The 12,226-nt window shown below is 50.5% G+C and overlaps 1 protein-coding gene across 1 annotated transcript; it reads right to left on the bottom strand.

The window, feature by feature from the left end:
- Window positions 1-7,893: 7,893 nt before the first annotated feature.
- On the bottom strand, window positions 7,894-10,352 carry GGS25DRAFT_522175 (uncharacterized protein; the record flags this gene model as incomplete). The annotated part of the gene is made up of 4 exons (XM_049264175.1): window positions 7,894-8,522; window positions 8,637-9,340; window positions 9,433-9,570; window positions 9,646-10,352. The coding sequence occupies 4 exons, from the start codon at window positions 10,350-10,352 to the stop codon at window positions 7,894-7,896; spliced, it is 2,178 nt and encodes a 725-aa protein (XP_049117139.1).
- Between the last annotated feature and the right edge of the window lie 1,874 nt (window positions 10,353-12,226).

Below are 12,226 nucleotides of genomic sequence, written 5' to 3'. Positions count from 1 at the left end.
ACTACTAGGTAACTACAGACGTAGATGAAGTTATATATCCTACGCTTATCGAGGATGGGCTCTGACTTCTATTTGATTGACTCTATAGATGGCTACCAACCATCTTAGTTGCTATTAAGATGGATATAAGCCTGCGTGCATTGAGGTCAACACCCCCTTTGCTGTTCTGGAGGGAAGACAACAACTACATCTTGTTGGCATGCCCTCCTCTACCACAATATACGAATGGCTAGCAGTAGTAGTTGTCTACCTACATAGGCAGATAGTTATGCATGGCAGCCACGGCAGGTGAGCAATGTGATATCGTCAAGCCCCTTCTTGTTTTCCCCCTTTTCTGTTTCTCAACGGTGACCAAACCATTTAGACCCGTTCTACCGTTTTGACTCCGTCGTCCTTTTTTGTGTCTACTAGCTTACGAAGTACCTACTACACTGAATATACCAAGTACGTAAGAAGAAGAAGGGGGAGAAAAATCTGAAGAGGGACTGCCGTGCTGGCTTCCCCTCGATCTCGATATGAGCCGGTGTGCTTATGGCGGCTAGCGGAGGCAGCAAGGAGGATGGTAAGGATGGGGAAGATGGGGCTCGCGCGTAAGAGCGCGGTAGCCCAAGCGGAGCTGGAAGCGAGAGGTCTGAGTGGTAGGTACCTACCTAGGTTAGGCAGGTAGGGAGGTACTAGGTAGGGACCCCCCCCAGGTCGATGATGCTTCCTTCCCTCTGGTTCAACTCTCTCTTTCGTAGAAGCACCGAGTTTCTGGCCGCTTACCTGCCCGTGACTGGTACTTCTTGGACTCCTTGCCCCTTTCGATCGAACGGGGGTTGCAAGCCACCGGGAAGTGAGTAACAGTGCGTTATACATACATACGTACTTCTTTCCCCACGCTATGTAGATGGCTTCGTTAAAACTGGGTAGGGGGCCCTGCAAAAGGCACTTTAAAAAGAAAAGCCATGTCCGGGTCTTCGTTGCTGCTAGATAGATAGATGGGCCAACCCCCCGCGCTGCAGGTTCCCAGCCGCCCCCGGATTCCAAGACACATGGATGTGTAGGCTAGGTAAGTACGTCGTAGGTAGGGTCATTTAGGGTTGTTCCATGGACGAACGGAAATGCTTAGAGCTTCTCGGAGCCGCCTGGGATGCTCGATGTCTCAGATCATGAACTGATCCCCCATACATATAGGAAGGAGGATATTCGATATGCATATAGGCATTTACGAGGAATTTGAAAAACCTCAACATCGGGTACAAGATTTGAGCCCCCCTGCGGCAAAGTCTCTTCTACAATGATTCACAGTAGGTAGAGTATGACTACCATGTTAGCTCAAACTACATATCTACATGCAAAATATATTAAGGAAGCTTGGACTGGCGCTTGGTATAAGAGCCTGCACATCACTGTTCTCCGACGCGTCTTCCCCCCTTACCGATCTATCAAGTAGAGATAGATTCCCGTCGGCGAAATATGTACGAGTCGCATGGCATCATCGCGTGGTGAAGGGGGCGACGATGGGGTCACAGTGCAAAGAAACGGGGGGGTGCGCGGCTATAAGACAAGAACAAGACGGGGCCAACCCTAACACAACAATACAGCCGAGTCGGGTACCCAGGCAAATACGGTGAAAAGAACCGGGCGCGAAGCAAAAAGCTTCCCACCCACCCCCCAGAAAGCGCCAACAGCTGCACGGTTATCGTCATCCATCTGCAGGACACACAGGTAGAATTGTACTGCTGTAATATATATCTCTCCTATGTGCCGGTGGCGTGATACGATTTCTCAGGTCGTTCAAGGGGCATACATACCTACATAGGTAGGTACGGACAGACAGATAGATAGAGAAAAAGCCTTGGGGTTCGACATCTATCTAGTAGACTTGCAACAATAGGTAGACTGACTGCCATGCTTAGAACCTCGGCTTCCCCCTTAACCGGTCAGAGCCAGGCCCGCGGCCGGGTTCGTGGCCGATGTGGCTTGCTCTCCATCCTCGGCGCGGGACGCTGCTCCCATGGCCGCTCCCCCCTGGCACTGCCACTCGTTTCAGCGATTGAACCTGTGATGAAGAAGCATGGTGCTATTATCTAGAACTTCGTTCGGCAAGCCTTTGGCGTAGTTCGCAGGTGCATTAATGTAGGTGCCTACCTAAGTAAGGCATGTCCAGGCGTGTGCTTCGTCGGACAAAGAAGCTTGAGGAAGTTAATTACGCCTCGCGAGATGTGTAGATAATGTAGGTAGATAGACAGATAGACAGCCACCCGACAGCATGTAGATACCTATTACTAAACATGTACCTGGAAGCATATACCTACCTCTATAGGCCAGAGCAAAAAGGGGGCTTGCTCAGTCAGCCAAGCCACTGGCGAGAAGTGCCGAACCTGTATCTCCTTCAGGTCTAGCAACCGGTTTCTGGAGATCGACGCTCCGGGGACCCGACATATTTTTCTTCTTCTCCTTGGCCAAACAAACCCTTGTTATTTTTATTTTCCTTTTTCGGAAATTTTTCCCTGAGTTCGATGGAGATATCGTGGGATGTGGCGCCCTTTAGTCCCTCTTTTCCTTCGCGCAAACTTGAGCTCCATCCCACCTTTTTTTTTCGTCACTTCTCTTCTTCTCTAAATTTTTGGGCTCCTTTAACACCGATTATTTTAATGAGTAAAAAGGTACGCGGCCCAGTCAGGAATGCACCTAGGTTAGCTATGTATCTTTCCCGGCTCTAAAAAGCTGGCTTCCCTCCCCCCCCCTCTCGCTTTCTAAGGGCACCCCCATATGTTGTCATTCCACACCTTTTGCCTAAATGGCGGGCGATCTCCCACCCAAGCGATTTCTAGGCGCTTTCTGGTCTAGTGAGCTGCAGGAGCATCAAGGACCGTTTGGCGAGGCTCCGTGGCTCGTCAAGGCTGAAGTTGTTGCTGCCGTAGTTGGTCTTCGCGGGTTCTTTCTCCCTTTCCCCCCTTTCCACCTATCGTAGCTAATCAGGGGGCCATGGGAGATAGGGGAGGTTAGGAAGATAGGATGTACATACGTAGATACCTATCTACATCCCAGGGGCGCATCCGGTAATGCAGTCAGTGCCAGCGATGGGATGGACAAGGGAGGCACAGGTAGGAAAGCCGGTTCGGTACGGGATTCCGCTGAGTCAGGTAACGCGGATTACCATTCGCGGATATTGGGGGGAAACTGGGAGCGAAAGAAAAATAATGATAATAACCTTGGACAAAAAAGACACGCCTAGAACGTCGACAAGAGTCTGACTAGAATGATCGTCTTCCTGGATTTCCCTATGCACGTCTGTCACCGTGCATCCCTATTGCTACGGGAGGATTACGGTATATACATTTCATGGATAGGTATAAATATGAGATGTGAGAGAGTAGGTAGTTACTTAGGTACCTATGTTGGTGTGCACATATGTATGTAGCTACTATGTACGAAGTGTCCGTGTTTTTGGTACCTATAATCCCCTACCTGAGGTCGGCATGTTACCTTCGTAACCTACGGAAACAGAAAAGGGCAAGGCGGTGACAAGATTGGAATCAACCCCGTCTCAATAAGGGAACTCAAGTTTCAAAGAGGAAGATGCGATGGGGTGGTAACAACATCAGTGTGTGTGTTGTGAGGGAGGGAGGGAGGGGGAAATGTTATAGCAGCACATCTTATACCTAGGTAGTTAAGCCCCCCTGCTTTCGGCCGCCACGGGCGGGTGCATAACACGAACCAAACTGGTGCATCAATCGGATCCGCGAACTTTGCTTTGACAGTAATCAATGTGCAAAAAATCGACATGTCTGTTATTCGATCAGATCACACATCGTCTAGAACTGATCGACAACGCGTGCTTGCGCTTTGTGGCTGACGCGGGAAGGGGGGCGCGGGCGGGTGGGTGTAAGTTGGTAGATAGGTAGGTGTGTAGCTGTCCGAGTGGGAGCAGAGCAGAGCGACAACAAACGAGAAAGAACAAGACAGCAAGTAGCAATAAGAGGAAACACGACTGAGCTGAGCTGAGACCCCCAACACGCGAAGACACGTTGACTACATACCTACCTACCTACCTACATATCTTACATACCTTCCTAGCTTACATACATCTATCTGACTGCAGCTAGATTCGGCCGTTGTTGATGTTGTATGCATCTGCAGGAGTGATGTAGGCATATTATGTATATGAGGAGCCCGTACATTACCTACCTAGACTGACAGATACAGATATAGGTACGTTCTACGCACACTGACGGATGAACAGATATGTAGGTAGACAGACTGCAGCGCGATATATTGGTAAGCTGTGGTGCTTGTCGATACCAAGGCTGCGCAGACCGAGAGCTTCCGAAGAGGGTGCGTAGACGAAAAAAGGAATAAGGAGTAGGAAGAAATGTCTGCACTATGCATCGCGAGATGTCGTCTTGGTGCAGAATGACGCAAATTTTCACACATAAGGTTCCTTCAATTTTCAATGTTCCTCTCTCTTTATAAATACCTCGAACATACTACCGAGGCGGTGCTGTCGACGACGTCGACGTCGGGAGTCTAGTCCCGAAGGGAGCTACATGTAGGTACTAGATGTACTACATAGTACATATCTATACATGGATGTATATACATACCTCCAGGGCTATGTAGGTACCGTCCATATGTATGTCTCCTGGGCATTATGAATGAATGTACTAGGTATTGTACCTATGTAGGTACTTACATGGTCAAAAATATCGGAGCGATCTTAAGCGTCGTATCGCAGCTGTCTGTCTTGGGCACGGTCGTTGTACCGGGAATCCTTGGCTGAACGACCTCAAACATACACTCTCTTTCTCTCTCTGCGGTAGCCTAGGCTAAGCTTCTACGCCAGCTTTGCCGGCGAGCGACGGCGGAACCTGCAGTGCAGCATCAACATTGCGGAAAACGCCCGCCTACCTAACTTCCTACGTTCTACCAAGGCTAGTATTACAATACATATGTACCTTGATGGTTACCTGTCTAGCCATCCTGTGCTGTCTTCACATCATATGCTTCGATGAAGTCATGAAGTCGTCAGAGATGGATAGATACCTACGGTACCTGTGCACAATACTTGCCCTGCCCTGTGCTGCCCTGCCCTGCCCTGCTTGGGGGGTGACGGGAATATCCCTCCCTCCTTCTCGAGGGTTGGAGCAGTAAGGCACACCCAACTGAATCGTTCCCGTGCCCGAAGATCTGAACCAATCGTTATGTCGTGGTATCTGGCACAGCGTTTTTGGGCCCTCCCCCCCCCTGTGTTGTCTTCCACAGACCAAGATCCAGCTCCCGACAGGGTCTCACCACGCAAAGTGTACCTAGTAGGGAGGTAGGTATGGTATTGTACATGGACACTCAATCTCCTGCCTGCATATTCATCCACCTACATAGGTACAATACATATATACTTACCTACGAGTGGTAGATACATATGTACCTGGTACTACTACATGTAGGTATATCTACCTCAAGCTAGTAAATATGTAGGTACGTAGATACCATGTAGGCAAGCAAGTGGTGGAGGGTTGCACCAAACGCAGTAGCCGTCGTAAATTGTAAATCCCATCCCTTTCGTATGCAGCGAGCTGCGTCTTGTGCAACCCATCATGCAGTTGTCAGCTTTAGGGTCCCTCCTAACCTCTATTGGCCTTTTCGAGGTACCCCAGGCGCATCCATGCTACTCTAGATACCTACTAGGTAGCTAACCTACGCTGCGGTAGGTTAGGTTAGGTTAGGTTAGGTGCAATAGTTACCTACCTAGATGGTATAGGTAGGCTGGAGGATACGTACGAATAGGTATGTGTCGAGGGCTGTTACCGCGCGTTTCGCTACGTCGCCTGCATAATTACATGAGCATACTTACCTACCTAGGCTAGCTAAACCAGAACCATCTAGGTAACATTTCTTTTTCTTCCTTCGTTCTCATAGATCTTTCTATCTCTAATTTCCCAATCTTTCTTTTAGCGTATCTCTGCCGTGGTAAGGGAGTGCTGATCATGCCGTCGAAGGATTGAAAAAATTCCCGAGCTTGCAACCACCCCTGGCTTGCTTGCTTGCTTGCTTGTTACCTACCTAGGTACCTACCTGCCTGCCTTATGTAAGGTTTTCCTGTTCCTCCTGCTTGGTAGCTGCATAACCACAGAACAAAGCACAGCACATTACACGATACATACCTAGAAGGGGCTGTGATAAAAGTCCCGCATGGTGAGAGTTCTTTTTTTACAATAGGCACACTAGCGCGGTAAGACAAAAAAAATAGGGTACTCTCCTTTTTGGCTCTCTCTATCGCCGTTTCCCCTTAGCCGACACGATGGCGCTTATGTGATGATACCCGCGTAGCTGTTCGTATAACACAACAAAAGAAAGGGGGAAATTAAAAAGAATAGAGAATGAATGAAAGAGCGGTAGTTCGTGATTTTTAGCATCACTTGTACTTAATGTCACATCGAACATTGCCCTGGTTCAGGAGGGCCGTCTGTTCGTTAATTGCTAAAACGTGTTCGGGGAATTCTGGGTGGAGAGAGATCTCTCCAAAATGAGATTTACCATCTATCGGCGTTACATTCCGATGCTATGGGGGGAGGGTAGGGGGGATGGGATGCCAAACCCCCCCCTCCCTTTCTCCACGCTGCTGTGACTTTGTCCTTGTAGGTTAGGTACGTGGGTAAGGCAGATAGGTTTAGATGGGCAAGCCTGGCGTACTGTAGCAGTAGTAAGCTGGGGCGCATAGCTTCGGCAAATGCCTCCTGTATCGTTTACGGTAAGCCAAGATTCTGTACTGGCGAAGACAGACATACAAGAGAGGCAAAGAGTGAGTGAGCCTGCGCCTTACTAGTCGTTGAGCCTCACCACAGATCTACGGGGTCCGTTAGAAGATCCACGATTTGGAATGCAAATCGGTACCAAGCTTCATGTAGGAGGTCTGTAAGGTATATAGTAATCTCTGGCTGCGCATGCTTTACGCTGTCATGTGGGGTCTTGTTGCGAAAATCACCACCACCTGACTGACTAAGGTAACGAGATAGACAAGACTGGCAGTGTTTAACCACCATGGAATACTTTTGCGAAACTAGGAGCTTGTATTGGTCATGGGAGCTTTTCCCCACGATCGAGGCGGTGCCGTCTATGTACAGCTCAAGAAGCGCAAAAAACTGCCAAAAGTTGAAGGCTAGATACCCAGTCCGCAGCAAGAAGTAGGTTAGACCTCTACCCAACTCTCGAAGGCATGCTCGCCCAATCTCGCCCATCTCGAACCAACGATGTTGATTCATTCCTGTCCCACAGCAAACATACACCAATCCAACTACTTGTCTTCCAATATGTATGATATGTGCATTTTTCTTTGGTTTTTTCTCTTTTTCTCTTCTTAAATCGTAAAGCAACATCATTCTGGACCCGCCAACCTAACCGCCCACCTGCCCACCCATCCCCTTTATAACCCTTTCCCCCCTCTCCCACCTCCTTATGAATAATAGTAGGCACCTAGTGTTAAAAAAAAAAAAAACCGCTTATTACCCCTGAAAAAAGACCTGCTGTGACGTTTGTAAACACATCCACACCGAGAAATGCAACAAGGGAACAAAAGTAGTGTAGTGTAAAGTAGGCCCAAAATAAAGGAAGAACTGTTATATAGTAACACATGATAATCTAATGAAGCCATTCAGAAAAAAAAGGCCGGGTAGGTAAGGTAGGTATTATTATTGTCTTTTCTCGAATCGATCGGAATGAGTAGGTATGAGTCGCCACGTTTTGCTATTCGGTGGTCTCGTATCGCCGCCCATGCTGTCTCTCTCCCTCTTTCTCTCTCTTTCATATACGTACGGTAAGTCGAGCCTCGTAGATTCTCTAAAGCAAGTACCTAGCTAGGTACCTAGGAACGCCCTAGGTATGTAGGCAGGTGGTAGGTAGGTACTCTGTTCAAGTAGCATGCCCATACGGCTGCGACGTTTGCACCGGGCTCGGCGTATGTCCACCACCACCACCACCGCCGCCCTGCGCGAGACTGAACGAGCTGCGTTTCCTTTTCAGACTCGCGCCAGGCCCCCCCAGCCCTTCTTGCGAATAGTCCTCGTTGCCCCCCCTTTCACCACCAGACCCCGGTCCTCCACCACCGCCCCCGCCAAACGTATCCCGCATCGGCGTCCGCGTGCTCGTGGTACTGCCCCCGCCGCCCGCGCCGTGCAGCGCCGCCGTGAAGTCCGTCGACGGCGCGATCGGCGCGCTCATCTGCGGCATCGAGTACTCCCCACCACCCTGCTGCTGCTGCTGCTGCTGGACCGAACTCCGGCCCATCCCTGGGGTCCTGGAAAGCGGGAAGTCGATCGGCGCGGTCAGGGGCGCGGACGGGAAGCTGGTGGTGTAGGGGGCGCCGTAGGGCGAGGTGGTGGTGGTGGTGGTCCGGGGCGTGGCGGAGGGGCGGTACTGGTGCCGCAGGTCGAGGCCGAGGGGCAGGTTCGCGGAGGCGGCGCGCAGCCGCGAGCGGTTCTGCGACGGCTGCTGCAGGCTCGAGTAGTTTATGTTGGTGGGTGAGGATTGGACGCCTGGGGCTGTTGGGAAGGGGGGGGTGGGAGTTGGTTAGTAAGTTGTAATTGTAATTATAGGGGGTTAAATAAAGGGGGAAAGGGAAAGGGAAAGGGAGGAGAATGAAAATGTCCCCTTACAGGAATAGGAGCCGGACTCGTAGTTCAACGCGCTGCTGGAATTATTGCCCATCGGGTCGGGCTGGTATATAGACGGATGCCGGGAGTTGATCCCGGGGCTGCCGCCGGTGGCCGAATACGTCGTGTAGTCGATCGAGTCCCCTTTCCACGACATGCTCGAGCGTAACGGCGACTGCAGATTCTCTGGCCGCGACCTCGACACCGTCTCCCGCAGCTGAAGCGGCTGTAAAGGGCGGATCTGCTGTCGGTTCTGCGAGTGCATCTGCACGCCGGAGTCGAGGCTGTTTTGCCGGGCAAAGGGGTTCGAAATCCGATGTCCTCCGCTGAGCGGCCCTGACAGATGGCTCGAGTAGTACCCTCGGTCGTTGGACGAGGGCGACAGCGGCGAAAGCAGGTCGGAACTGCCCATAGCCCCTGAAGGGTTAAAGCCGATGCTCCCGAATGCTGGACTCAGCCCAGAAGATGACATGTGATCGTCGCTTTCCCCTCGGCGCATCGTGTCCACCATCAGCGGCCGCATGATGTGATCGGTGTACGAGGAAGTCCCGAAATCCACAGGCGGCGTGATGGGAGCACCCCCCAGCCCTTGCACTGCCCCGTAGGGAGAATGCAACGCCTGGACGTTGTCAAAGTCATCCGGCACGGCGCGCATTTTGATCATTCGATCCCGGTCATCCGCCGTAAGTCTCTTGATCTTCGCTCTCCTGCAACACTATTTAGTTTCCTAGTTCAAAGAACTTATCTCAAGTAGGTAGGCAAGTTGAACGTAACCAAAAGAAAAACCCCCCAGTCTTACCTGTTCTGGAACCAGACTTGAACCTGCCTAGGGCTCAACCCTGGGATCTCCCTGGAAAGTCGCTCTCGGTGTGCTGCGTCTGGGTGCGGCTGCTTCGCAAACTCGCTCATCAAGAATCGTGTTTGCTGGTGTGTAAGCCTGATAATAATAACTGCTGTCAACACGAAATTCTTGTTTTTTCATCACCCGAGGTCATCGTAAATCCTTGCCTACCTAAAGCGTTTCATTTTCCTCCGAGCCGCCGTACGCTCAGCAGCCGTCTGTGGCTGAGTCGTAGCCTCCGCGTCCGCCTCCACCATCTCGTCGTCTTCTAGCACATCGTCATCCTCGTCTTTTCCTAGGGCAGCCTCGTCGTTCCCGGCCGGATCAGAGCTTGTTTCTACCTGCCCCTGTCCCGTTGCAGACGCTGAACTCATGCCGCTCGGCCCAAGTGGATGTCCGTGGGCGTCCGTAGAAGCTAGCGATTCCTCGTGAGCAGACTCAGCCTTGATGGCGTAACGCGAACCCTGCACGTCAGAGTGCCCTTGCGGAGGGGACTCCGCCTTGGGTTGTCGTAGGCCAAGAGGATCCAGCACACGGTGATGGCTCATGGGTGAGTGGAGGGTGCCTTGGGCGGCCTGGCTGGGGTTGTCGAGATTGCTGTTGTGCGCGCTCGAGGGGCGCTGCTGCTGCTGCTGCTGCTGCTGCTGGGAAGAAACGTCATGGTTACTGCTGGACCCCGAGCCTTGCTGCTCGAAGGGCTGGGCGAAGATGTTGCTCTCCACGGGAGGAAGAAAGGAGTATTGCCCCTGCCAATCAGGCTGTGTCGACAAATGGCCGTCGTAGCTCGACATGCGTGGGCTTGTGGACTTGTGGAAGGCGGTCTCAAATTTGCTAGACCAGTGGTTTTGCTCTGTATCGAGATGCCTGGTAACGAGCATTGGAAAGATTTCAGGTGTTTCGGTATCGGAGGTAGTTGTTTATTCCAAGAAAAAAAAAGAAAAAAAAGGAGTAACGGAAAATAAGCTACAGGAGAGCTGTTTGCTGAGATTATGTTGCTCAAAAACCAGCCCCCAACGAGGAGATGAGCTTTCCACGGCTGACTTTCGTATGTAAGGTAGTGAAGGTAGTGAAAGTAGGTAGCCACTAGAACTTCTCGAGCTTGAAACCAACAACAATATCAGTTATCGACTTATCGGCCCAGCTACAGAGATAGGCCACCCAGTGTTCTAGTAACAAGCTAGCCTTGGATACTTTGTAGCTTCTTAAGCGCTTAAGTCTAATATTGTCGAGGGCATTCGTACATGCATGCCATGGAGATACAGAGTATGGGTTGAAGACTTTTTCTTTGTTTCTAGGATAGCTGCCTCGTTAATATGTCTTCTTTCCAAGGGGTTGGTCGTAGAGAGCACCAAGTTATTGGTCCTCGGAGCTTCTCTTAACTAAGCAAGCGCTTTGTTGAATATATGTCGAGATCGTCGAAAACAACAGACAGGAGTTAGGCGAAGCAAGTTTGCCACCAACTATATTGGACGACGGGGACGCTGCAAAATGTAGATAGATAACTACCACGTATATGCTTTAAGAAGATAGAAAAAAAGAGTAATATGTTTGGAAAGAAGCCTGTCTGTCTTTGGGTTTCTAAACGAAGTCGTGTGTGTAAGTCGACGGTTCTCGAGTGATAATCTGGTGGGGTCGGTCGCCTCAAATTGTCTAGACACGGGTAGGCCTTAGGTTATGTATGTATTGGGCGTTGAGGGTTGTCTATGGTCGCAACAAGACGTCCTCGAGGAAACCCCTGCTCTTGTGGATGACAGAGGTGGGATTAATACCGAAAAGTACTGCCCATCCTTACGGAGAAATGTCTAGGGAGGGTCCGAGGAAGGGACAGGGCCTGCACAGGCTGGAAGAGAAGGTGTTCGTGAAGGTTGGGTCAGCCTGGGACGGTACCTGGCCAGATACGGTAGAGATATTGAAAAGGGACTAGATGCACGTTTTCAGGCTTCGTTGACGAGACAGGACGCCGCACGTTTAACGGGCTAGGTGTGATAATAAGTAATAAGGAAATTCCCCCAGCATGGTTAACTTGCTGAGCCACACACCTTTTTCTGTCATGGATGATAGTAGAAGTAGCAACATCTATATCGAGTGGGCCGTGACCATTGGGTTTCTCGGCTGAATGGCTAATGCCGTGTCATGGTAGCCTGCCAGAAAGGAAAGGAAAAGAAAAAAAAATAATAAACCCCCCCCAAAAATACCAACAGACTAAACCCTTGCCGTAATAGACCCCAACCGGAAACGTCAAATAGAAGAGTAGTAACTGCGGGAAGACAGCCGCTAGACTGTCAGACACAGACTTTAGCTTGGAAGCGTATAAGATTTGGGAATCCTAGGTTAAATGCCCTCGACGAAGCAGCAGGTCTAGACGAAACGAAACAAAGAGAGGAAGAGATCCGATACATCTAGGATAGGATAATGAGACTTAATTTACACCATGGATACTGTCTACCTCTCTTGCTTTCTCTTTTTCTCTTTCTCTCTCTGTCTGGGTATGTATCTAACCTATCTACTTACATGTAGACATACATGTACAAGCACTTGCTTCAACACAAGGATAGCATTTGAGCCTATGCCACAGCGGGCAGTTGAACTGGAGGTACCAGCGGTAAGCGTGGCCCTTCGGAGAGAAGACGAGACAGAACAGGATAGGACAGGTCAGAACAGGAGAGGGAAAATAAACCAGAGCATCTCGGCTGGGACATCTGGGTGTTGGCAATTGGTCCTTTCAGTACATTAGCTCAGCGTAGACTTTGCG

The sequence above is a fragment of the Hypoxylon fragiforme genome, assembly GCF_022984875.1.
Source record: "Hypoxylon fragiforme strain CBS 206.31 chromosome Unknown GGS25scaffold_5, whole genome shotgun sequence".
In the NCBI taxonomy this organism is placed as follows: Eukaryota; Fungi; Ascomycota; class Sordariomycetes; order Xylariales; family Hypoxylaceae; genus Hypoxylon; species Hypoxylon fragiforme.
This window is presented reverse-complemented; position numbering and strand designations above follow the sequence as displayed.